Genomic DNA, 21,611 nt, shown 5'->3' with positions numbered 1-21,611 from the left:
CTTTAATCCTCCGAAAAGCAAGGTTCCGGCGGGCGCCCTGTCCTAGGGTGAGTTTAGAAACCCGAAGTGGCCAGAGGGACCTTCTCTCAGGCGGAGCCACGGGCACAGAAACCACAGGCAGGGGTGAACCAAAAGACTGAGAATTCAGAGAAGGTCATTTCTCAAGCTGAGGGAGTCTGCTCGAGGCATTTGGCAGATTACAGCCTGCAGAGTCCTGTATCCACCGAGTCGCAGAGTAACCTTGGGAGTTAGCATTCAGTGACCTCTTCTCTCCAGCAGCTCCAGGTCTGGCTGCTCCTGGGGTTACAGGCCTTCCCTGGTTTGTACTCCCTGGCGGTTCCTAGCAGGGCTGCGCCTCCTTACGCCTACCCTCACGGCAGGGACCCAGTCTGCCTGCCCTTCAGAGGCCTACCCTGATGACCCCTCCTTGGGTCCCTGCCTCCCACCCTCGTCTCTTGTCCCCCCACCTCTCCTTTCAGCTTTCCCTTGCTGTCCCCTCCGGAACCCCAGTCCACTCACCGCTTCCCCGCAAAGCCCGTCCTGCATGGAGATGCCAGCCACCAGAGCTGCCATTCCTGCTCCCAGCAGCCCTGCGGACTCCCTGCAGTTGCCCGCGTGGGCCTCAGTTTGCCCTTACCATCAGTGGATGAGACAGAGAAAAGCAGAGCTGCAGGGCCCGTGGGTTGTTTTGGTGGGAGCAGGGGAAGCCATTAGGGCAGCGGTTCCCAACCTGTGGGTCGTGACCCCTATGAGGGTCGAACAACCCTTTCACAGGGGTCGCCCGATTCATCACAGTAGCAAAATGACAGTGATGAAGTAGCAACGAAAAGAATGTGATGGTTGTGGGTCGCCCCCACATGAGGAGCTGTCTGGAAGGGTCGCGGCCTGAGGAAGGTTGGGAACCGCTGCATTAGAGGCTCCCGGGGTCTGTGGGTGTCTGAGTCAGACCACAGGGCTGCTGAGGGGAGTGAAGGGGAGTTGAGAATGGGCATGCTCTCTTAGAAAAGTAGCTTTCGTGTGGAGGTTCTGGAGTCTGCTCTGGCCAAAGTGAAACTTCCGGCTGGCCAGGCGAGTTGGCCGTCTATGACATTACTGTGCTGGGAAGTCCAGGGTCCTGGCTCCTCAGTAACTGGCTTACACCGAGCATGCCCTCGTGGTTCCTGTTACTGACGGAGAAGGAGTGAGATTCAGAGACTCGGGCTTTTGGCCCTCCACTCTGCCGAGAATGCACGGGAAGCGGGAGGCACGGAGAGGAGAGGAATGCCTCTGGGCCACTAATCCTGCCCCAGGGGTTCAGTCTCACAACAGCCCAGGGACATAGTGTTCTAATGGGCCCCTCCTCAAGCAGGGAAGAATAACTCACAGGTGATGCGACTGGGCCCAGGAGTCTCCAGCTAGTACCTGGCCACGCCTGCATGCGGACCCAGCTCTCCTGCTCCCATACTTTTCTCCCATGCCCCAGGGGGCATGGGTGGACACTGCCTGGGCCCTGACAGAGTCCCTGACCCCTCATGACCTCTCGTTCCAGGAGAGCCGCATCTACGCTGTGGCTACCTTGGGTATGCAGCTCTCGGAGGCGGCTCCCAGAAGTAACCCTGCCAACTACGGTGAGTGAGGGAGGCGCAGAGGAGCAGATGCCCGGGGTGGGGCGGGAAAGGGGAGGGGAGGCCTGTGAGCACCATGTCCCTCCTGCAACTGGGAGACCGCACAGCGGGGCTCCCGCAGCTGTAAGGAAGTTGTGCAGGTTGGGCTCGCTGCCTGCCTCTGGAAGGCAAAGGCCTGTGTTCTCAAAGGAAGCGGGGAGGCAGGAAAGGGAATGGAGGCCTCAGCCCAGCCTCCCAGCTGCCTCGGCGCCCTTCTGTAGTGTGAGGAACCCCAGTGGCAGTGTCCCCACTCTCCTATAATCTATCTGTAACTCACCCCAGCAAAGTGGGGCCCCGGGCAAGTCTCATGGAGGCTCAAATGATTGCAAAGCAAGGCTGAGAGTTTCTGGTGTAGTGGGACCGTTAATGCCCTGGGCTTGTGGTCCCCTGAGGGAAGCCAATGACAGCCTTAGCTTCCGTGCCCCCCGCAGAGCTCTGTCACACCTTAGGGCAGTGGTTCTCAACCTGGGGGTCACAGTCCCTTTGGGGGTCAAACGATCCTTTCACAGGGGTCACCTAAGACCATATTTCCAATGGTCTTAGGAACTGAGCACCACTCCTCTATCCGTTTCCAGGCGGGTGTGCCCACATGCCAATATGCCCCCATACCGGGTCACCACCACATGAGGAACTGTATTAAAGGGTCATGGCATGAGGAAGGTTGAGAACCACTGCCTTAGGGGAGTCTTCCCTGCGCTCGTCCCTCCCACGCTGTACCAGGCTATGCCACCAAGTTCACCTTGTCCCTCCTCCCTCCTCTAGCTTCCAGCCCTCCTGCCCTTGCTTCCTTGGGACCTCTCTCTGGCCTCGTCTACAGGAACATCACGGTGCCTGTCTACACAGCCCTGAAAGGGGTAAGGTCTAAAGGGTGGGGGGCCTGCAGGAGAGGTCCCTCGTCGTGGCCTGCATTGGCTGGGAGCAGGCTCTGGGGTCTAGCTTCTACATGCACTAGGCCTTTTGTGTTCACACATATTTCTATTTTTATTGTTCATCTCTATCAGACTTTTTTTAAAAACAATTTATTAGCGGCTCATACAACTCTTATCACAGTCCATACATATACATACATCAATTGTATAAAGCACATCTGTACATTCTTTTCCCTAATCATTTTTTTCTCCTCTTTTCTTTTTTTTCTCTATCAGACTTTTATTATAAACATGTTTCTGAGAATTTGTATGAATGTGCACAAGTAAAAAGTGAAAGGTTGTCCCCACCGTTTCTGTCTTACCCACTGCCCAGGTCCCTGAAGGCAGTGGGACTCCTGCCAGAAGAGTTTATATACCAACATACACTCGAGTATAAGCCGACCCAAATATCAGCCGAGGCACCTAATTTTACCACAAAAACTGCATTAAAAATGTGCTGAAAAACTCAGCTTATACATGAGTATATGCGGCATGTTCAAACAGACCCAGGTGCATTCCTATACATACCTCTACATATTTAAATACAAAAACCAGATGTAGTAGTGTGCTACCGCATATTTTTGTACATTTTTTCTCTTTGTGTTATATAGTTTTTGAAATTATAACATATTTGGTACAAACTTTTCAGAACCCACTGCCATTGAGTAGATGCAAGCTCATGGCATCCCTCTCTAGAAATGCTGAAGCTATGAATCTTAATGGGAACAGACAGCCTCGTCTTTCTCCCTTGGAGCAGCTAGTGGGTTTGAACAACCGACCTAGCGGTTAGCAGTCCAACATTAATCCAACAGGATCACCGGAACTCCTTAAAACTTTTCAGAGAAGAAGAGTGAGCCCAAAGTGAAATTTCTTTTCATGCTGCCTTCCCATAATTCCTATCTCCAGAGGCAACTCTCATGAGTGGTTTGGTGTTTCTTCTACAAAACCATCTGATGCTTATACAAATACAATTTCCTTTTCTTGTTTTCTCTCGACCCTCTCTCTTTTCCTGTCTCTCACACACAGTACACAAGAGGGACTAGACAGTACACATTCATTCAACTGTCAGCTCCTCCTTCCACCCTTCCCCACACAACCCTACCTTCTCCCTCCCACTGCTGTGCGGCCCTCCTCTTACAGAGAAACCAGAGGGCCCTAACCTATTTGCCACCGATTGGCATTCAGGTCGCGTCCCTATTTTTCTCAAAAGTAAATGAGATGAACATCATTGTGCAAATCTTCTTAGTGTTTTATGGGTATATAATACTAATATTAAATTTAATATTAAATTAATAGTAAATTTAATTAAATTTTGTATACATGTATATAAATATCCTTCAGAAAGTTGGTGGAGATTGAATTAAAAGATAATGGACGCGCCCTCAGACTCATACATATTTCTAGAAGGGAGAGTACTAGAGGTGGAATTTCTGGATAAATTACATGCATAGGGTTGCTTCAAAAAAAGTTATCATTTTATTTTTGGCTGTTGAGAATATGCACAGCAAAACATACACCAACCATTTCCTGGTACAAAGCTCAAAATCATCAGAGAGACCAGGTCACTTGTTGGATGGAGACTGGTGAGGCCCCCAGCACTCCAGGCCTTACCTTCAAGCCTGGAACTGAACTCACTTCCGCAGTACAATAATCAACTTGGGAGATCAAAGGATAGCATTGACACGAGGACAAAGTTCAGAGGGTTAGGCCAGGAGGAGGAGCAGAAACAGGAAGCACAGGGAGCGAGTGGGTCAAGTGCGGCACTTCAAGGGGATCGCAGAGGAGGATGCTCTGTGGATGCTTGACTCTTATCTCCCAACGATGCGTTTGTGGGCTTTTTAATGGAAGAGCAATAATGCTGCGCAAACTCTTTAAGGCTAAGATAGAGTTTTCATTGTTTGAGAAAAGGGGCTTAAAAATTAATAAAAACAAACACGCTCCATCTCAATCAACCATTTCTGCATGTGCAGAGCAGGGAAATTGGGCACAAGACTATCTATTCTTCACGTCGCCCACCCATTCTCACCTTATGCATTTTATTTTTGTTGGCACATCAAACGATCTTCTTCAAAGGTTTTCTCCCACCTTAGAGTTCCCGTTTCCTCAGACTCATCCGCACTGAAGCGCATCAGTCAGCAAAATGATCCATCCCAGTGTCTCAGTGCCCACAGTTTAAAAACTCCTGCCTGCAGTTGGCTTCTAACGTGCCTTTCTGGCCCCCTAGTGGCCGCAGCAGGAGTCACTGCAGCCTGGATGGGCAGCTCCTAGGGGGAACACAGAAGACAATGGGAGGGGAGGGAGGTCAAGGACACACGGTCAGGCCAGAGGGGTCTGTGTTGCAGAGAGCCACTCAGGTCAGTGCCATGCCCTTTGTGGATGAGTCCTCTGGGTCAGACGATGACTGCAGTTCTCAGGCGAGTTTCCGAACCTCCGTCCCCTGCTCAGAATCCAGGAAGACCTGCAGCCTGGGCAGTCCCCGGGCCATCAAGAGAGGTACAGGACTGGGACTGGGAGTGGGAGGGGTGTGGGGGACAGCAGAGGATACCTCACTTCCTCTGCAGGCATTCATACACTGCCGTTCCTGCTTGTCCCAGGCCCAGACCCCCACGACTCCTCCCTTGGCCCCACACACACCCGGGCTCTGGGGGCTGTACCACTTGGGGAGGTGTGGGACCCCCGGCCTTGACTCCTCTCACCCACTAGGCGTCTCCATGTCCTCACTGAGCTCTGAAGGCGACTATGCCATCCCCCCGGATGCCTGCTCGCTGGACAGTGACTACTCAGAGCCTGAGCACAAACTGCAGCGCACCTCCTCCTACTCCACCGACGGCCTGGGCCTAGGCGGGGTGAGCGTGCTGGGAGCACTGCGGGCAGGGGATGTGCACACGCGTGTGTGTGTGTGTGTGTGTGTGTGTGTGTGGTTTGAACCGCCGGATGCAGATGTGTGAGGCCCATGGGGCTGCCTCTGATGGGAAGCCATGCAGTTACGGAGTCAGACCCCGAGAGGAAGAGAGGAGAGAACCCAGCCGAAAGGCTGCTGGGGCTTTACACGCATTGCCTTGATCCACACACTGACCCAGGAATGCGTCTTTCCCTTCCTCTGTGCTGCCTGGAATGGCCTTCTCTTGTTGGCTTCCCTGAGACTCGCAGCTCCTACAAAGGCTCGCTCAGGTCTAGCCCGTTCCTGAAGTCCTTCCTGGCCGGCCTCTCCCCCTTACAGCCCCTCGTCTGCCCTCTTTTCCCAGTGAGCCGCCACCTTCCCCAGTCCGCACAGGAGCCTTTGCACACACGGCAGGAGGTGCCGTTGCTTTAGCTTCCTCTGAGCCCTTAGTAAGCAAACCCCAACCAACCAACTGACCAAATTCACTGCCATAGGGCCGATTCTGACCCTATAGGTCAGCGATCTTATAGGTCAGGGTAGAACTGCCCCGTATGGATTTCTAAGACTAACTCCACAGGAGTAGAAAGCCACACGTTCTCCCTTGGAGTGGCTGGTGGTTTCAAACTACCAACCTCGAGGTTAGCAGTCTAATGCATAACCACTATGTCACCAGGGCCCCTCTGAACAAGCATGGTGCCCTGAAAATACCCATTTTGGGTGCTCAGTACTTTGTTTTGTAATTGATGACAAAGCAGCAGCACAAGTAGACATCGTATGAGATCTACATTTCCCTTTGCTGTCCCACTCCCTTCCACCCCTGCAGGAGTCGCTGGAGAAATCGGGCTACCTGCTGAAAATGGGGAGCCGGGTGAAGACGTGGAAGAGACGCTGGTTTGTCCTGAGACAGGGACAGATTATGTACTACAAGTCTCCGGTGAGAGCCTTCTCCACTGCTGGTGTCCTTAAAAAGACCCCAGACTGTGAGGGGGCAGAGGGCTGGGGGCAGGGCAGGTGGCCTGAGACCAGAAAGGCAAAGGTCTGGCAGGTGGAGAGAAACTGCCTGGCTGTGCACCTGAGACTAAGCCACCAGAGCCTGGGTCTCTTGATGAAATAAGACCCTGAGGAAATTAACACAGTTTAGGCCAAAGACAGTTCCTAGGTCACCTGGCTTGGTGGTTTCTACTTCCTTCAGAAGCCGGTTGCTTCTTAGGCTTTGTCCGATGAGGGAGCTTTTTCCAGGATGCCCTCGGATCATCTGGATTGTTAATCCACTGCCGTCCCGCCTCCTTCCTCCCCAAATGGAATTAGGGAGCCTTGAGTACTGGGAATTAGTAAGACTGCACTTCCCTGAGTGATGGTGTTAATGTTTTCAAGACAAAGAGGTATCTATCGTCTGTTGTTCCATGACTCCAGTTGATGACCAGTTTTCCAGCTCCTGGAAAACCATGTTATAGGTTCTGGGGTGTGCCACTCTGGGAGAAAGACTGCTGTCTGTCACCAGTGCACACTGGAAGGGTCATGTGACACGCATGCCGCTTATTTGCCATTCTTGGCCTAAGGCTACAGGGTAAAGAATTTAAGGGCTTTACAGCTCAGTCATCTGTCCTCAACCTGTCCTTGAGGCCTGAATCAGAAGGACCCCAGACCTAATAATTGTTCCATTCAGGTAAGACCAGGATCCAGAGCAGGTTACCCATCAAGCCTAGCCCAGGAAAACACTCTCCTTATCCTGTGACCTGGAGTAAGATATAGGGGTAAGTGCTGCTATGGGAAGTTTCTCCACTCCAGCCTCTTTCCTCCCCACTCCTTTCTTTATACAGAATGATGTCATCCGGAAACCTCAAGGTCAAGTGGAGCTGAACTCCCATTGCCAAATTATTCGAGGGGAGGGTGCACAAACATTCCAGGTGAGCATGCTCCTAGAGGCTTGTATTGTAGACAGAAGGGGTGCTGATTTGGATATGGTGGTGTTGGAGACAGATAGGGTAACAGGAGCATGGAGGAAAGATCCTAGTTTGTGAGTATTAGAAAGAACGAGGAGGCGGCCCAATGCGAGACCTCGAGGAAAGAGAGGAAAAGAAGGGAGAGGGTACCTGGAGGGAAGGCCCAACAGACTGAGAGATTGGTGCCATCTTAGAGCCAGGGCTTCGTCCCATTCTCCTATCTCCCTGTCCCTGACTCCAACTCCTCATCTTCCACAGCTCATCTCCGAGAAGAAAACCTACTACCTGACGGCCGATTCACCCAGCCTGCTGGAGGAGTGGATCCGAGTCCTGCAGAGCCTGCTCAGAGTCCAGGCCATTGGGCCTCCCGCCCTGGCTCAGGGTAGCACTAAGCCTACTGTGAAGGGCTGGCTGACCAAGGCATGTAGGGCTGGTGGGGAGGAATGGGCTGCCTGAGGGTCAGGGAGCCAATAGAAGTGTCAAGTGCTGCTGAGTCCCCTCCCTGTATACCACGTCATTCTCCAGGAACTACCTCATGGTAACCAACAGTTGGTCCTCAGATGCAGTCTGACCACACAGGAGGATGAAGAGAGTCCTTGGAAATGGTTGGGGGATTAGAATAGCTATACCCAACCCAGGAAGGAAAGGCACAGCATGTATCCATTTTGAGGTCACTAGGGATTGGCCCCACCCCTGCCTTGTTTGTCCCACAAGCCTCAGCATGAATACAGAAAAGGAGGAAATCAAACCCTTTGCCATCGCGTCAAATTCAACTCCTCGTGACCCTACAGGACAGAGTAGAACTGCCCCCACGGAGTGTCCAAGGCTCCCCCTCTACAGGAGCTGAGTGCCCCAGCTTTCCCCCAGGGAGTCGCTCGCTGATGGGTCACAACCTGGTTAGCAGTCCAGGGCTGACCCGCTGTGCCGCCAGAGCGCCTCTCAGTCTGAATTTGAGGAAGCAAAGACGTAGGCGAGGTCGTTGTGGCCACTCAGAGACCCAGGGTATGCCATGGTATATCCAGGGCCAAGAGGTCTGCTCTGAAGGCATTGGAGTTGGGAGTCTCCTGGTTGCCAGGAGCAGAGAAGCACTGTTAGCCCCAGAGGAGGGGAGTGAGCAAGAAGGGACCCTAACACATTAACTATACCAAAGCCGTCAGGAACCAAAGCTGCTCTGACAGCAAGGGCAGTGCTCCCGGCTCGCCCTGGCTCTGCTTCTCCAAGCTGTGAGTGTGCTCCGCCTGTGAGCGGTTTCTGGTCCCTCAGGATTTGGTTTGCCCAAGGGCTTCAGCTTGTCATGCCTGGCCTCACCACCCTCGGGGCTTCTAGACAATTCCTGGATACTGTGCTTTGTCAGTTATATTCCTGGGAGAGGAAATCCAATTGGCCTGTTGGGGTTTGGGGTTTGGTTTTGACTTTGTACTGTGAAGTGGGTGAAGATTGCCAGAGCAGACCATCAGCCGATACTCAGCAGTTCACACACATTTTGTTTCAGCTCCTCCAGCACAGGTCCTTCCGTGGACCATCACTCCCTGCTTCCTCCCTGGCTTTCCCGTCTCTTCCTCCTCCTTCCCTAACCACTCTGAACTTTTATCCTTAGGGAAATGTTGCCCTTTTGATCTTGGGCAAGTTCAGTTCTAGACCTGAAGGGTGACAAAGGACCATAGTCCTTGGGGTCCCACCGGGGTCGCTCTCTGATCAGCAAGTCTGGGCTCTTTTAGAATTGTGAGTCCCGTACCATTTTTCTCCCACTCTATTCCAGATCTTCAGAGCCCTGGGAAGTAGGAATTGGACGTGGTCTAGTTCTTCTGCCCTCAGGGCTGTAGAGATTGAGTTTGCATGGTTTATCAGTCCAGTGCACTAATCTTTTCCCATGACGTCTTTCAATTTTCATTGCTGCTCTTTCCTCCAGGGGCGGAGAGACGGTTGTTGACAGATCAGTCTTTCTGTGGCAGACCCCAGGGCCCTGTAAGGATGGGCAGGTCTCACACATGGCATGTAGCACAGCACCCTCACCGTGGAGAGGGAGATTCCCCGTCATGAGGCATCTGAGTGGCCTCTCCACCAAAGACCCGAGTTTGACACTAGATTTTACAATCTGCCCCTGTAGCTCCCCTTGACCAGCCGTGGACTCAGTCCCTACGTTCCAAGTTCTGATAGTGCTGGGTCTTGTTGCTCTCACAGGTAAAGCATGGCCACTCCAAGTTGGTCTGGTGTGCGCTCATTGGGAAAACCTTCTTCTACTATCGGAGCCACGAGGACAAGGTACTTCCCAGGGTGTGGGGAGGGCCTTTCAGTAGCATGTGCTCACGCGCTTCCTTCACCTCACATTGCTGTGGTCCCTGTCCTTGATGGCGGTCCCCAGCTGTACACTCCTCTGCCTAACCCCCAAACACAGAAGCCAGCTGGCTGGGGCTCCCCGGAGTGCACAACCAGTGAAATCTGCATGCACGGTCCAGGTGTGCTCCAGGCAAGCCTCGTGTTGCTCCTAGGCTGGCTGGGATGCCGCAGCCTCCTCTTCCCCCTCCTGTCAGTCTGCCCTTTCCATGGTTCCCAGCCCTACAGAAGCTAAAGGTTCAGAGGGGAGCCTCCTTGGGCCCCCACCACTCTCCCACTCATGGAAGACTCCTGTCCGCAGCGACCCCTGGGCCGTCTTCCTATGAGGGACGCACGCATAGAGGAAGTGGATCGATCTTGTGACTCAGACGAGGACTATGAGGCTGGAGGCACTGGGCGGTTGCTTTCTTCCCATTGCACCTTGGTGATTCACCCACCAGAGCACAGCCCCACCTACCTCCTCATTGGCACCAAGCATGAAAAGGTATGTGAGGGGCTGGGCCTCCTTGGCGAAGCTTGAACCTGTAATTCCAATTGGTCTTCTCTCACACCTGAGTCTTCGAACATTTCCATTTATTTCCCTCGTGCGTACTTTGTCCGTGAGGGTTCCCTGAAAGCGAGCACCTAAGACTGAATTCACTCCCAATGATCACCATAGGACCACAGCTCGTCCACCTGGTCCCAAGGCTGCCTGCTTACGAGCTAATGGCCTTGACTTCTGCCAGCTGAAGAGCTAAACCCCACCATGGACTTGGCGCCTGCAAAGAACCTCTTCAGCACAGCTTTCGCCTCTGTTCCTTCCACCCCACGCCCCATCAGAATGCTTTCTGTCCCCTTCTAGGACACATGGCTTTACCACCTCACGGTGGCTGCAGGCAGCACCAGTGCCAAGGTGGGCACTGCCTATGAGCAGCTCATTCGGACGCTAATGGATGGTGCAGGAGATCCAGGTAAAGCAAGGGTGGTCGTCACTGCTTGGGTTGGAGGGTGGTGGCTGGTGGTTATGTTAAGAAACCAGAAAAAGCACTACTATTCCCTGAATCTGGTTGGTTTATCATCAACTACTATATTTCTCTCAAATACTTAGCAGCCCATCAAATATGGTTCACAATTACCGCAGGAAGTTATGTGCATTGAGTTGATTCTGACCCAGAGTGCCCTACGGGACAGAGCAGAGCTGCCCCATGGGTGTCTACGGCTATAACCTTTATGGGGACAGACTGCCAGGTCTTTTCTCCTGTGGAGCTGCTGGGGATTTGAACCACTGAACGTTGGGTTAGCAGCAGTGTGGGCCTGTGTTTGTTTAAAATCTCTCCAGTAGTTCTCATCCCACCCTCTGGGGCCCCTCTAGCTTTGGCCAAGATACAGAGGTGCCCACTCCTTGACTTTGCAGGGACACCGGGTAAATGTTTGACCGTGTTCAACCTGCTGTGTTGATGGCAGGCCAGAGATCTGAGCAAGGAAGGTAGCTGGTTAATCTATAGTTAAGAGTTCGTTAATCAACAAGTAAAACCTAAACAGGGGTCAGTGAGCCCTCAGCCCAGGGCGTCTTGAGATCTCTATTTTGCAACTGAGACGTGACACAGAGTCCCAAGGAGCTAAAGGCATACGAACCCCTTCTTTGCTGCTCGGAGGCTCATTTCAGGCCGACACTAGGCCAGCCAGGAAAGAATCTGCCGAGGGGGCTGGCCCTGTACACACACACTGCACGCAGCTGCCCCCGGCCTTGCACACACACGTGTCTCAGCTCCGTGAGTAAAGCGGCAGCCACATTCCTGTGCGCGCACGCCTGCGCGTGACGTCACTGCAGCCCACCACTGCCCAGCACACATGGCCGCTAGCGCAGCACATCCGCTGTGTCCCGTGACCCGTGTGGGAGTGGGAGGTGGGCCCGCCGCATCAGCACCAGCTGCTGCAGCTCTCCGGCGCTGTGCTTCCCGCAGACTCCCCGCTCTGGAGGCACCCTATGCTCTGCTACAGCAAAGATGGCCTGCACACCTCACTCACCACCCTGCCCTCAGAGGCCCTGCAGACGGAGGCTCTCAAGCTCTTCAAGGTAAAGTGGGCCCTCTGGCTTGTGGCGCCCATATACGGTGCCAAGGCGCTCCCATGTTCATGCTCAAGTGAAAGAAACCCTGGAAGTTAGGGGTGGTCCACAGAGGAGTCTGAAGAGGAGGGGAACATCTCCATGGTTGCTTTATGTCAGGAGAGCTCGCGGGGAGGGAGCTTGCTCAGGGACAGTGCCCTGGAAAGCTCCAGGGAACCCCTCCTGGGAATCACCCTCCTGTAGTTGACAGCAGGAAGGCTGGCCTGACACTGTTTCTGCACCTACTTACAATATTATTTGTGCCTGTCTGCAGTTCCTTCTCCTTTATTTCGTGAACACGGCTTGTGCTCTGTCCCAAAGTGTTCCCTTTCAGCAGGCATAGCTGCTCACAGTGGAAAGGCTTCCTCTCTAGGAGGAGCTGCTCATGAACTTGAGTCTTCTTGGGATCCCTGGGGAATGGGCCAGCCTGTTCAAGCCTCCCTTTGCAGTCAGAGATGCCATTCCACTGTCACAGAGAGGGCGAGCATCAGGGGCCCTGCGATCTCTCCGTGCCCACTGCCCTTTCCCTCACAGTCCTGCCAGCTCTTCATCAACGTGCCTGTGGAAGCTGCCTCAGTGGACTACCACGTGTCTCTGGCCCAGACGGCGCTGCAGGTGTGCCTGGTTCACCCCGAGCTGCAGAGTGAGATCTACTGCCAACTCATGAAGCAAACTTGCTGTCGCCCACCTCAGAAGCACTCCCTCATGCAGGTGCGCATCTCCAGGCACAAGGCAGCCGACTGCCACTGGCTACACAGGAGATGGGCAAGCGGCAGGAAGGACTGGGCGAGCATCCTCGGAGCCTTTATCGCCCAGATTTGGAGCCAGCCATGGTTCTCAAGGCTCCCTCAGCACATGAACCCCCTCGGGATCTCTATGTAGATTGACTGTGTGGTTGCTATTCTGGGCAAAGGCCAGCCAAGTTGGCCAGCCCAGTACCCATGCAGGGTTGGGGGCTTGAATTTGCGGAAGGAGGGCCGAAGGCCCTGCAGCACAGGACTGTGAGGGCAGGGGCCACTGCAGATCCAGCCCTCAGCCCACAGAGCCTATTTCTCCCTGCAGTGCTGGCAGCTCCTGGCTCTGTGTGCCCCCCTCTTCCTGCCTCAGCATCACTTCCTCTGGTACGTCAAACAGCAGCTCCAGCGCCATGCAGACCCCAGGTGAGTGAGCATCATTTTAACACTTCACTGTAGAGCCTGGTGAAGAGATGTAAGGGAAACTAAGGGTGACTAACTAATAGGGAAAAGCTTCACATCGCTCCCAGCCTCTGATATATCCTGAGGTCTGGGCACGTGAGCTTCTCGGCACACCAGTCCATGTGCCTCTGGATGTTTTGTGGGTGCTCCCATGTGAATTCATGTTCCTGTTAGTTGCTGTTGAGTATGCTTCAATTCAAGGCAACCTTATTATATTGAATAGAATGAAACACAGTCTGGTCCCTTAATGGTTTTGGATAGATTTTGTGGCCACATAAGGCCATATTGCCCTCCAGTGTTCATTCTCTACTGCTATATGCTTCTGGTTTCCGGAAGAAAACGTCCACATCAGCAACCTGCCCCATGTAGGCCCTGAATGACATGCTAAATTAACGCTCTGGGTCTTCCAGGCTTTTTACACCGCCTGCCCCAGCCTACAGCTTTGAGGATGGCACAGGCACGGGCAGGGTTTCATTCTGTTGTTGAAACCGGCTTAATGGCACTTAACAGGTCTGGGGCAGGCTGCCAAGGTGGCAAGGCTAAATCGAGTCCCTAACATCCTCTTTCTCCTCCTCCTCCTCTTCCTGTGTTTTCAGAAATGAAACTGGCCAGTATGCCACTTACTGCCAGCGGGCAGTTGAGCGGACCCTGAAGACTGGGGAGCGGGAAGCCAGACCCTCTCGCATGGAAGTAGTCTCCATCTTGCTGCGTAACCCCTTCCACCACTCCTTGCCCTTCAGCATCCCTGTGCACTTCACCAATGGGACGTACCAGGTAATGAGAGGCTCAGCATGCTCGTGTGCCTGAGTCTCCATATCCCTGCTCCAGATCTTTGGTCTAAGTGAGAGCTACACCTTCTGCTGCTTGGTGATCTTACTGGGCAAGCCAGCAAATGGGATAGTGAGTGGGGGTGTAGGGGTGAGTGCCCTTGTGTCCGGAAGGAGAAAGAGCTTGATCACGTTACTGTTTGGTCCTCTCGAAGAGATGTTCTGTACAGAGGAGCTGAGCTAATGACTGAGACGAGAGCAAGAACATGGACCTCCAAAAGCTTGATGGAAGGAGGCACATCGTTTATGCCAGTTCCCCGCCCTTTACCAAGGACAGACTCCCAGTCCTTGAGCGCTCTGCTTATGAACAGGGAAACCAACGGCCTTGGGTTTCTTGCATTGCCCCACTTGCTCTGTTCGGTCAGCCCTTCCCACTTCCTGTCCAAAACTGTTTCACTAGCCCTGCTGAGCTCGTCCCAGGAAGTTCACTCTGGGATGACCAGCCTCTCTCTCCTCAGGTGGTTGGCTTCGATGGTTCCTCCACGGTTGATGAGTTCCTCCAGCGACTGAACCAGGAGACGGGCATGAGAAAGTGTTCCCGCTCTGGCTTCTCCCTCTTCACGGATGATCCTTCTGGCAGGGACATAGAACATTGCCTCCAGGGGACTGTCAAGGTGATCAGTCCCCCTGCTGCGCTGACGACACCTCTTGAGCCCCCTGCCAGCTTAGTGGCATCGGTTGTGGGGAGAGCCCGGCTACTGGGTGCCTGTTCAACAACCCATTCGATGCGGAGCCCAAGGGCTTCCCAAAGGTCACGATGACATAGAAGCGCTACACAGAAACCTCTGTGCAGGCAGAGACGCTGCTGGAGACCAGTTCTCCACTCCCTGGCTTCCCTCAAGTGGCTCTGCCACATTCAGCTCAGTGTGGGAAGGGCAGCGGGGCACTTCTCAGCAGCAGTTCCAGCTGAGCCCACTGCCACATATGGACACATCTGTATTGGCGGACACCTTTCTGCTGAGATCCGCTGGGAGTGGTGCTGCACACATCACCTCCCTGGCCCCTCTGTGTGCCCCTGCTTGTAAACCCCCCAGAGTTGAAGGGAGTCGAGACATGGTACCTCTGTAAGCAAATGGCCCTTCAAAGGGATTAAGAAAGGCCTACCTTGTATGGTGCCCTGGGATTAGTGCCCTGGGTGTTAAGTGCTGTGGGAATGAGCCGAAACACCTGAATGTGGCTATGTCAGTGCCAGTGTCTGCTTGATGGGGACAGGACACAGGCGTGGCAAGTCTGTTGCCACTGATTGGAGTAATGATGTCATGTGTCTTCCTTGTATGGTTCCTGCCCCTCTCAGGCTTTGTGACGTGGTAGGATTCTGAGTGTTTTGGTTGGGGAGGAGAGTGGCAGTCAGTGGAATAGAAGTGGACCCAGTGACATGAGGCCGTGTGTTGTCACCACGGGGGAGACCGGGGCTGTGCCCAGGCAGTGAGGGCAGCAGCATGTCTTCCTTTGCTGCTCACGCCACACGTAGGAACCCTTCCATCTCTTCACCAGAGAGTGGCACACACCTCAGATCCCAGAAGCGTGAGGCCGCACAGGTCAGCTTCCTGACAGGAGCTGCTCTACTCTGACCTGCCTGGACTGGCTTCCCCTCTTCTCTGGATTTCCTGACTTCTCCTCTCTTGTCTCCTCAAGATCTGTGATGCCATCTCCAAGTGGGAACAAGCCCTGAAGGAGCTGCATCCTGGGAAGTCCGAGGGCGGCACACGCATTGTGAAGCTGATGTGCAAGAACAGGTCCTGAACACTGGCTGAGGGCGGGGCCAGACACAAGGCCTGCCACTGGGTGCCATCCAGACCCTTCCTCGCTGCATGGCCTGTCTTGGGTGGGCAGGGCTGAGCATGGAAGCCCTGCTTGGTGGTCGTGAACTGGGGCCCCAGCTGCTGCTGCTTCTGATCCTCTGTGAGGCCCTGTGTCTTTATACTGCACACTTCCACCAAGAAAACAGACCGACCTGGCGGGTTACCTTGAGTACAGTTTTGTTGGGGTACCAAACACTTAAGGCTAAAGAGGAACCTTATTAAAAAGCTCCTATACCAATTCAAGGAAATCGAGAAATAATAGACATCTTAACTTTAGAATTTCTAGCTCAGATAGGTCCCTAGGCAAAAAACATGTTCATTAGTCTATTGGAATCTTTAATTCATCCATTTCCCGCCTAAGCTCTGATTCCACATACTACATCCCTCCCACCAAATGGACTAAGTCCAATGGATTAACAATGAAGCACATGCTATTGTTGGTGCGAAACTCACATGGCCCTGTGTCTGCTCTGTGTCAAGCTTGGTGAAAGTTTTGGAGAGGCAGTCAAAGACAGGTGTATAGATGGTTTGAAATGTCCAGAAAGCAATACGGCGCACCTGTCTGGGAGCCCGGCTGAGGTCTGGCCTCTTCTCATTCCCTGCCCTGTAGGCTGTACTTTCGGAGTCAAGTCAAAGGGGAGACGGAGCGAGAGCGGCTGCTGCTTGCCTCTCAAACCAATGGTGAGATAGTGGCGGGGAGGTTTCCTGTCAACAAGGAACTGGCACTTGAGATGGCCGCACTGATGGCCCAGGTAAGTTTCTGTTCTGGAATCAGCAGTGGGCACGTGGGGGGAACATGCCAGGCAGTGTGAAACACACGTGCGTCTGCAGATCTGGTGGCATGAGGGCACCCGTGCAGGCCCTGGCCTGGGAGAGAAGCTGACTTACTGCAGGTAGGGGCCAAGGGTCAAACACTAGAATCTAAAGACCTGCGTCTGAGTCTATCCACCTTCTAGCTATGGGGTCTTGGGCAAGTGGCTTCTCTGTGCTGCAGTTTCCTTCTTGGTGTGCTATAGAAAAAAAGCCTCCCTACAGGGTGGTTCCAAGAACCAAATGAGATCATGCACATGATGCTGTTAGTAAACTGTCGCCCACTCTATGTAGACGAGGATGTTTGCCCCACAAGATTGTGCTTAGGAGCAAGGGAGAGCGTGTGTGTGTGCGCGTCTTCTTAGTATCAAATAAGCTTGTGTGCGTGACAGAATTTGTAATTAACATACGTAAAATAGGAAGCCAAACTCAGAATTGGACTTTGACTCCTCTGTTACCTTTCAAGACTAGCTTGCCAACAGTACCTGGGACATTCTTCATGCTTCCCCCACGAGTCTGGACCTGCATGCTGGAGGGGAAATAGTAACAGGGGATCTTCATAACTGTTCTGGAGTGTGCCCTGTGCTAAGCCTTTCCTGTGTCCTAAGGGTTTTAGTACTTGATCAGTGGCAGAGCGGTAGGTGGTAGTGCTGGCTCCAAAGGAGACACTGGGAAAACTGCTGTATTCTAGGAGCAGTAGCATCTGCAAGCCTCTGGCCTGTATCTATAGGCTCTTGGGTTCTGGGGAGCCGGAATGTCCACGTGCTATTTATTTATGAAAAAAGGGCAGAAAGACAAGTAAGTTTGGGAACCTAAGGAGGTTTCTTTAGTGTCTGTGAAACTTGAGAATGGCCTGTTCACGTCCATTCACACTCCAACAATAAAGTGATGAGGTACAGCCCTTCCTCTTCCACCTCTAGATCTGTGATCCTCATGTGCTTCTTCCACAGGTAGAACATGGGGACTTGGAAAAGCCTAGCCCACCAGGCTCTGGGGGCACACCTTCTGCCAAGTCTCAGCATCTCCTCCAGCAGGTCTTGGACAAGTTCTACCCACGGCGCTATAGACATGGGGTACTCCCTGAACAACTGAAGTAAGCTGTTTGGTCTTGGGAAGTGTCATTGTGGGGAGGTGGGAACTGCAGGGTAAACATGTTGGCATTTCACTGGAACCGGGTCCCTCTCTCCGTTCATCCAAACTAGGCACCTGGCAGATATGCTGGCCACAAAGTGGGCAGCACTGCAAGGCTGTTCCCCTCCTGAGTGCATCCGAATCTACCTGACCGTGGCCCGGAAATGGCCCTTCTTTGGTGCTAAACTATTTACTGCTCAGGTAAGTGCCGGAGGTTACCAATGGAAATCAGTCCACATTCTCAGGAACTTTCATCACCTGGCCAGGTTTGGGCCAGCTCAGTGTGCAGTCCCTGCCTCTACACTGAACCACCACCAGGGGTCACTGCCTCTCCACCTGTTTCTGGCATTGCATTCCAGGGTCCAGAGAGGGATTACTTGCTTCTGGGCCAGTTAGTTTGGAGTCATCCTCATCTTTCCTTTGTTGGCATGTCAATATTGCCCTCGAAAGAAAAGATAAGATCAACTAACCACACACAAGAGTTCAGACTTAACATGTTCACCCTCTCAGGAACACTTTCATTAAAAGAAAAAAAAGTTTGACAGAACGATGCTTCTAAAACAAACCAAACTCACTGCCATTGAGTCAATTCCAACTCATAGCGATGGTATAGGACAGGGTAAAACTGCTTCTGTGGTTTTCTGAGATTAAGCCTCTTTACAGGAGTAGAAAACCTCCTCTTTCTCCCTGGGTGAACAATGCTTAAACCTAACCAACTAAGTCACTAATGGTTTTACATGGCACACAAAGGAATAAAACCACTTGGCCAACAGTCAATTTGGCTGCAGGAAGGCCAGGTGGCCACGAGTAATTTCAGTTGGAACTCATCACCCAACCTCACTGGGTGTCTGATATGCATGAATTTACACATTAATCACAGATTATCCTGTCCTGGAAGCTGCTGATGCTCCTGAAGCTACAGCTCAGACACTGGATCTGCATACATAACAACAAGTAGTTCTTGCATCCCACCTTGTCTCGGACACTATGTTACTTGCTTGAGGTTCCAATAAGCGACAATCAGACACAGTGCTTGCCTTCGTGGAGCTTCTCCATCTAATGGGAAATGTACACTTAACCAAATCATCGTTCATTTTCTTTGTGTACATAAAAAAATGTACATTTTATTTTTTAAATGTTTCCCAACTGTTGCAAGCGCTATGAAAAGGATATAGTGTTGTGAAAGATGGGGACATTTAGTCTGGGAGGGTGGGAAATCTTCCAATAAAGGTGGTGTGCCCATTGCTCTCCCCAGCCTTTTAGGAAGGGGACTTTTGATTATACTGCAGTTAAAATTAGTTCTTCCAGAAAATGCCAACCAAATTGTCAACTTTTCTCACTTGTGGGGTCTACAACTTAAAAAAAAAATGCATTCTTGCTTTCCTGTTTCTTTTACAGTCCTTAGAAGTTTGGTTGAAGCAAGATACTGTTCAGCGGGAGGAGACTCTTGGGGGAATCTGTCCATCTCAGAGCTAGGAAGAAACACTGTTCCCCAGGCCCAAAGCAAGGCAGCTCAGGCTGGTCTCTGCTCTGCACCATAGGGCTTCCCAATCAGTGTTCGGTGGCATGATGGGTGATAGGTCTGCTCCGTCTCCTTTATCCTTGATGGTACAGGTAGCCAGAACCGGAGGGCTAGATGTCTCCTACCATGGCTAGCCTTGTCTATTTAATAAGCAAGCACCTCTTGTCTTGGAGAATGAGAAAAATTGTGTTTATTAGTTTTTTAATAAAACGTTCTCATAGATATCGTATGGTTAAGAATCTGTCGGCTGTGGCTATGTCTCATGGGATTCTCATGTTTTCCAGCCTGCCCAGCTGTCGTGGAAGGAGAATGTTCCAGTATGGATTGCTGTGAATGAGGATGGTGTCAGCATCCTGGATCACAACACTATGGTATGAAGGGACGAGGGCTAGATCCCTGATCCCCTTCTTCTGAACATTATCTTCTCTTCTTGATTGACCTAAGTGATCATGGCTTCCCCTACACCCAACTAAACACAGCTGGTCTAGAGTCTAGATACAGCTCTTAGATGTTCAAGACAAAGATCTCAAAACTCACCATTCCAGAGTTCCCCCTTCTTGATTAAAGCTACCTGTACCTGTGAGATTCAGGAGATGATAGTTCCCTCCATCCAGAGGGAAAGAAAAGTCATGAAAACAATCAGTCTAGTGAGCCACATAAACACCAGTCTGTACAACCCTGAGACCACAAGAGCTAGATGGTGCCCAGCTACCAGTCTCAACTGGTTTGAAAATATATTGGAAGTTCTCAAATATGGGAGAAAAATGTGCACCAGAAATCAAAATCATTTAAGAGACCAGGTTTGCTGGTCAAATAGGCAGGGGGGGATGCCCAGAACTTTGACCTTTAGTTCCCCTTCAGGCCTGGAACGGAACTCATTTGTGTTATAATAAGCAGCTAGTTAAGATCAAAAAGGCCGCATTTTCCCAAGGACAAAGTTCAGGTTAGGACAGGGAGTGGGAAAAGGAACCACTGGGAGGGAGATAAATGATGACACATTGAGGGGATTGCAGTGCATTGGTTGAACATTTAAATTTCTATTATTAAATGGAAAACTAATGATCTATAACCCTTCCCCTAATTCACAATAAAAAGTTAACAAAAAAATGATGGCAGCAGGTGGAAAGATCCCCCTAACTCACTCACTCACTCATCTCTGCAGCAAGTGCATATCACTTACCCCTACTCTTCAGTGACTACCTTCGGTGGCTACCGCGATGACTTCATGCTTGTGATTAGATCGTTTCCAGACCAGATTTCTGGAAAAAGCCACATCGAAAAGTTGCTATTCCGGATGGCTGCTCCCAAGGTGGGTCTGACAGTTGCTTAAATATTCTACTCTATTGATATGGGGGTGGGGACTTGGTGAAGATATGGTGGTATTCTAGAAAGGCCCTGCCCCTTGTAAGATCCTTGCCCTTGTCTAATCAGTGCTTCAAAGGGTTCAGGTAGAGTTGATCTCAGTAGTCACCGCTGAGCTAGTAAGGGAATGAACTGGGATCCAGCTACTACCATGCTTTTTACTTTTTTCATTTTCAGTTCTTTCAAGTCCCAGCACCATGCAAGCCCATTTTCACTACTTCACAGCAGTTTCGAGAGCCATACCAGCTTCCTTCTAAAGTAGTGGTTCTCAACCTTCCTAGTGCCGAGACCGTTTAATAGTTCATGTTGTGGTGACCCCCCAACCATAAAATTATTTTTGTTGCTACTCCATAACTGTAGTTTTGCTTGTTATGAATTGGGCAACCCCTGTGAAAGGGTCTTTCTACCCCCCCCAAAGGGGTCGTGACCCACAGGTTGAGAACTGCTGCTCTAAAGGAAGTTCTGCTGACCTTACCACGAGCCAAAGTGAGACAATCCACAGGGCTCCCCCATTCTTATAGTCAACAGGAGCTATTGACTAGCAGAACTAACAAGTGCAAAGGCTCAGAAACTACAAAGTTCTGACTATAGTTCTTGAATCTCTTTTGAGAGTAACTGGAAACCTATTGCCTCTTTTAATCCTAAGGTTGCCGGTTACCAAGCTTTACTTCCCCTTGTAGTGTCACTTCTGCCAGATGAGAGGACAGAATTGTCCCCAGGAGGCCCCGTCCCTCACAGGGAGCTGCGGTGGTGGTATGGGTATGTGATGGGCTGCAATCCACAGGGTTCACAATTTGAAACCACCAGCAGCTCCCCTGGAGAACACGGGTCGCTCTGAGTCTACACTGACACAATGGCAGTAAGTTGGCTTGGGTATAGGCAGTCAAGAGTAGCTAGTTCTCTTTTTCACAAGTGGCTGTTGTGCATCTCACAGCACCTCCAGATGCCAATTTCCCTGAGCTTCTAGAGCAGAAATGGGGACTTTTTTCCTACCAAGGGCCATTTGGATACTTCTAACATCATTCTCCGGCCACACAAAATTATCATCTTACAAATTAGCCTGCTCAATTTGGTCAAACATTTAATTAATTCACCTCTGATATACTAACTGGCAGGAACCCTGGTGGTGTAGTGGCTGTGCACTGAGCTGCCATCTTCAAGGCCAG

At 51.7% G+C, this 21,611-nt stretch overlaps 1 protein-coding gene across 1 annotated transcript in view; it reads left to right on the top strand.

Annotated features, from left to right (window-relative positions):
• Positions 1–21,611, top strand: part of PLEKHH1 (pleckstrin homology, MyTH4 and FERM domain containing H1) — a 51,043-nt gene that overhangs the window by 26,511 nt on the left and 2,921 nt on the right. The window contains exons 7-27 of the mRNA XM_075531052.1: positions 1,529–1,607; positions 2,406–2,497; positions 4,894–5,044; positions 5,255–5,397; positions 6,256–6,366; positions 7,253–7,339; positions 7,634–7,795; positions 9,557–9,637; positions 10,011–10,193; positions 10,551–10,659; positions 11,653–11,765; positions 12,330–12,506; positions 12,858–12,955; positions 13,588–13,765; positions 14,277–14,432; positions 15,454–15,554; positions 16,231–16,372; positions 17,381–17,523; positions 17,633–17,762; positions 19,368–19,454; positions 20,246–20,392. Coding sequence (XP_075387167.1) covers positions 1,529–1,607; positions 2,406–2,497; positions 4,894–5,044; positions 5,255–5,397; positions 6,256–6,366; positions 7,253–7,339; positions 7,634–7,795; positions 9,557–9,637; positions 10,011–10,193; positions 10,551–10,659; positions 11,653–11,765; positions 12,330–12,506; positions 12,858–12,955; positions 13,588–13,765; positions 14,277–14,432; positions 15,454–15,554; positions 16,231–16,372; positions 17,381–17,523; positions 17,633–17,762; positions 19,368–19,454; positions 20,246–20,392 — 2,670 coding nt within the window. The remainder of the gene's footprint in view (positions 1–1,528; positions 1,608–2,405; positions 2,498–4,893; positions 5,045–5,254; positions 5,398–6,255; positions 6,367–7,252; positions 7,340–7,633; positions 7,796–9,556; positions 9,638–10,010; positions 10,194–10,550; positions 10,660–11,652; positions 11,766–12,329; positions 12,507–12,857; positions 12,956–13,587; positions 13,766–14,276; positions 14,433–15,453; positions 15,555–16,230; positions 16,373–17,380; positions 17,524–17,632; positions 17,763–19,367; positions 19,455–20,245; positions 20,393–21,611) is intronic.

This window comes from Tenrec ecaudatus, chromosome 14 (assembly GCF_050624435.1).
Source record: "Tenrec ecaudatus isolate mTenEca1 chromosome 14, mTenEca1.hap1, whole genome shotgun sequence".
In the NCBI taxonomy this organism is placed as follows: Eukaryota; Metazoa; Chordata; class Mammalia; order Afrosoricida; family Tenrecidae; genus Tenrec; species Tenrec ecaudatus.
This window is presented reverse-complemented; position numbering and strand designations above follow the sequence as displayed.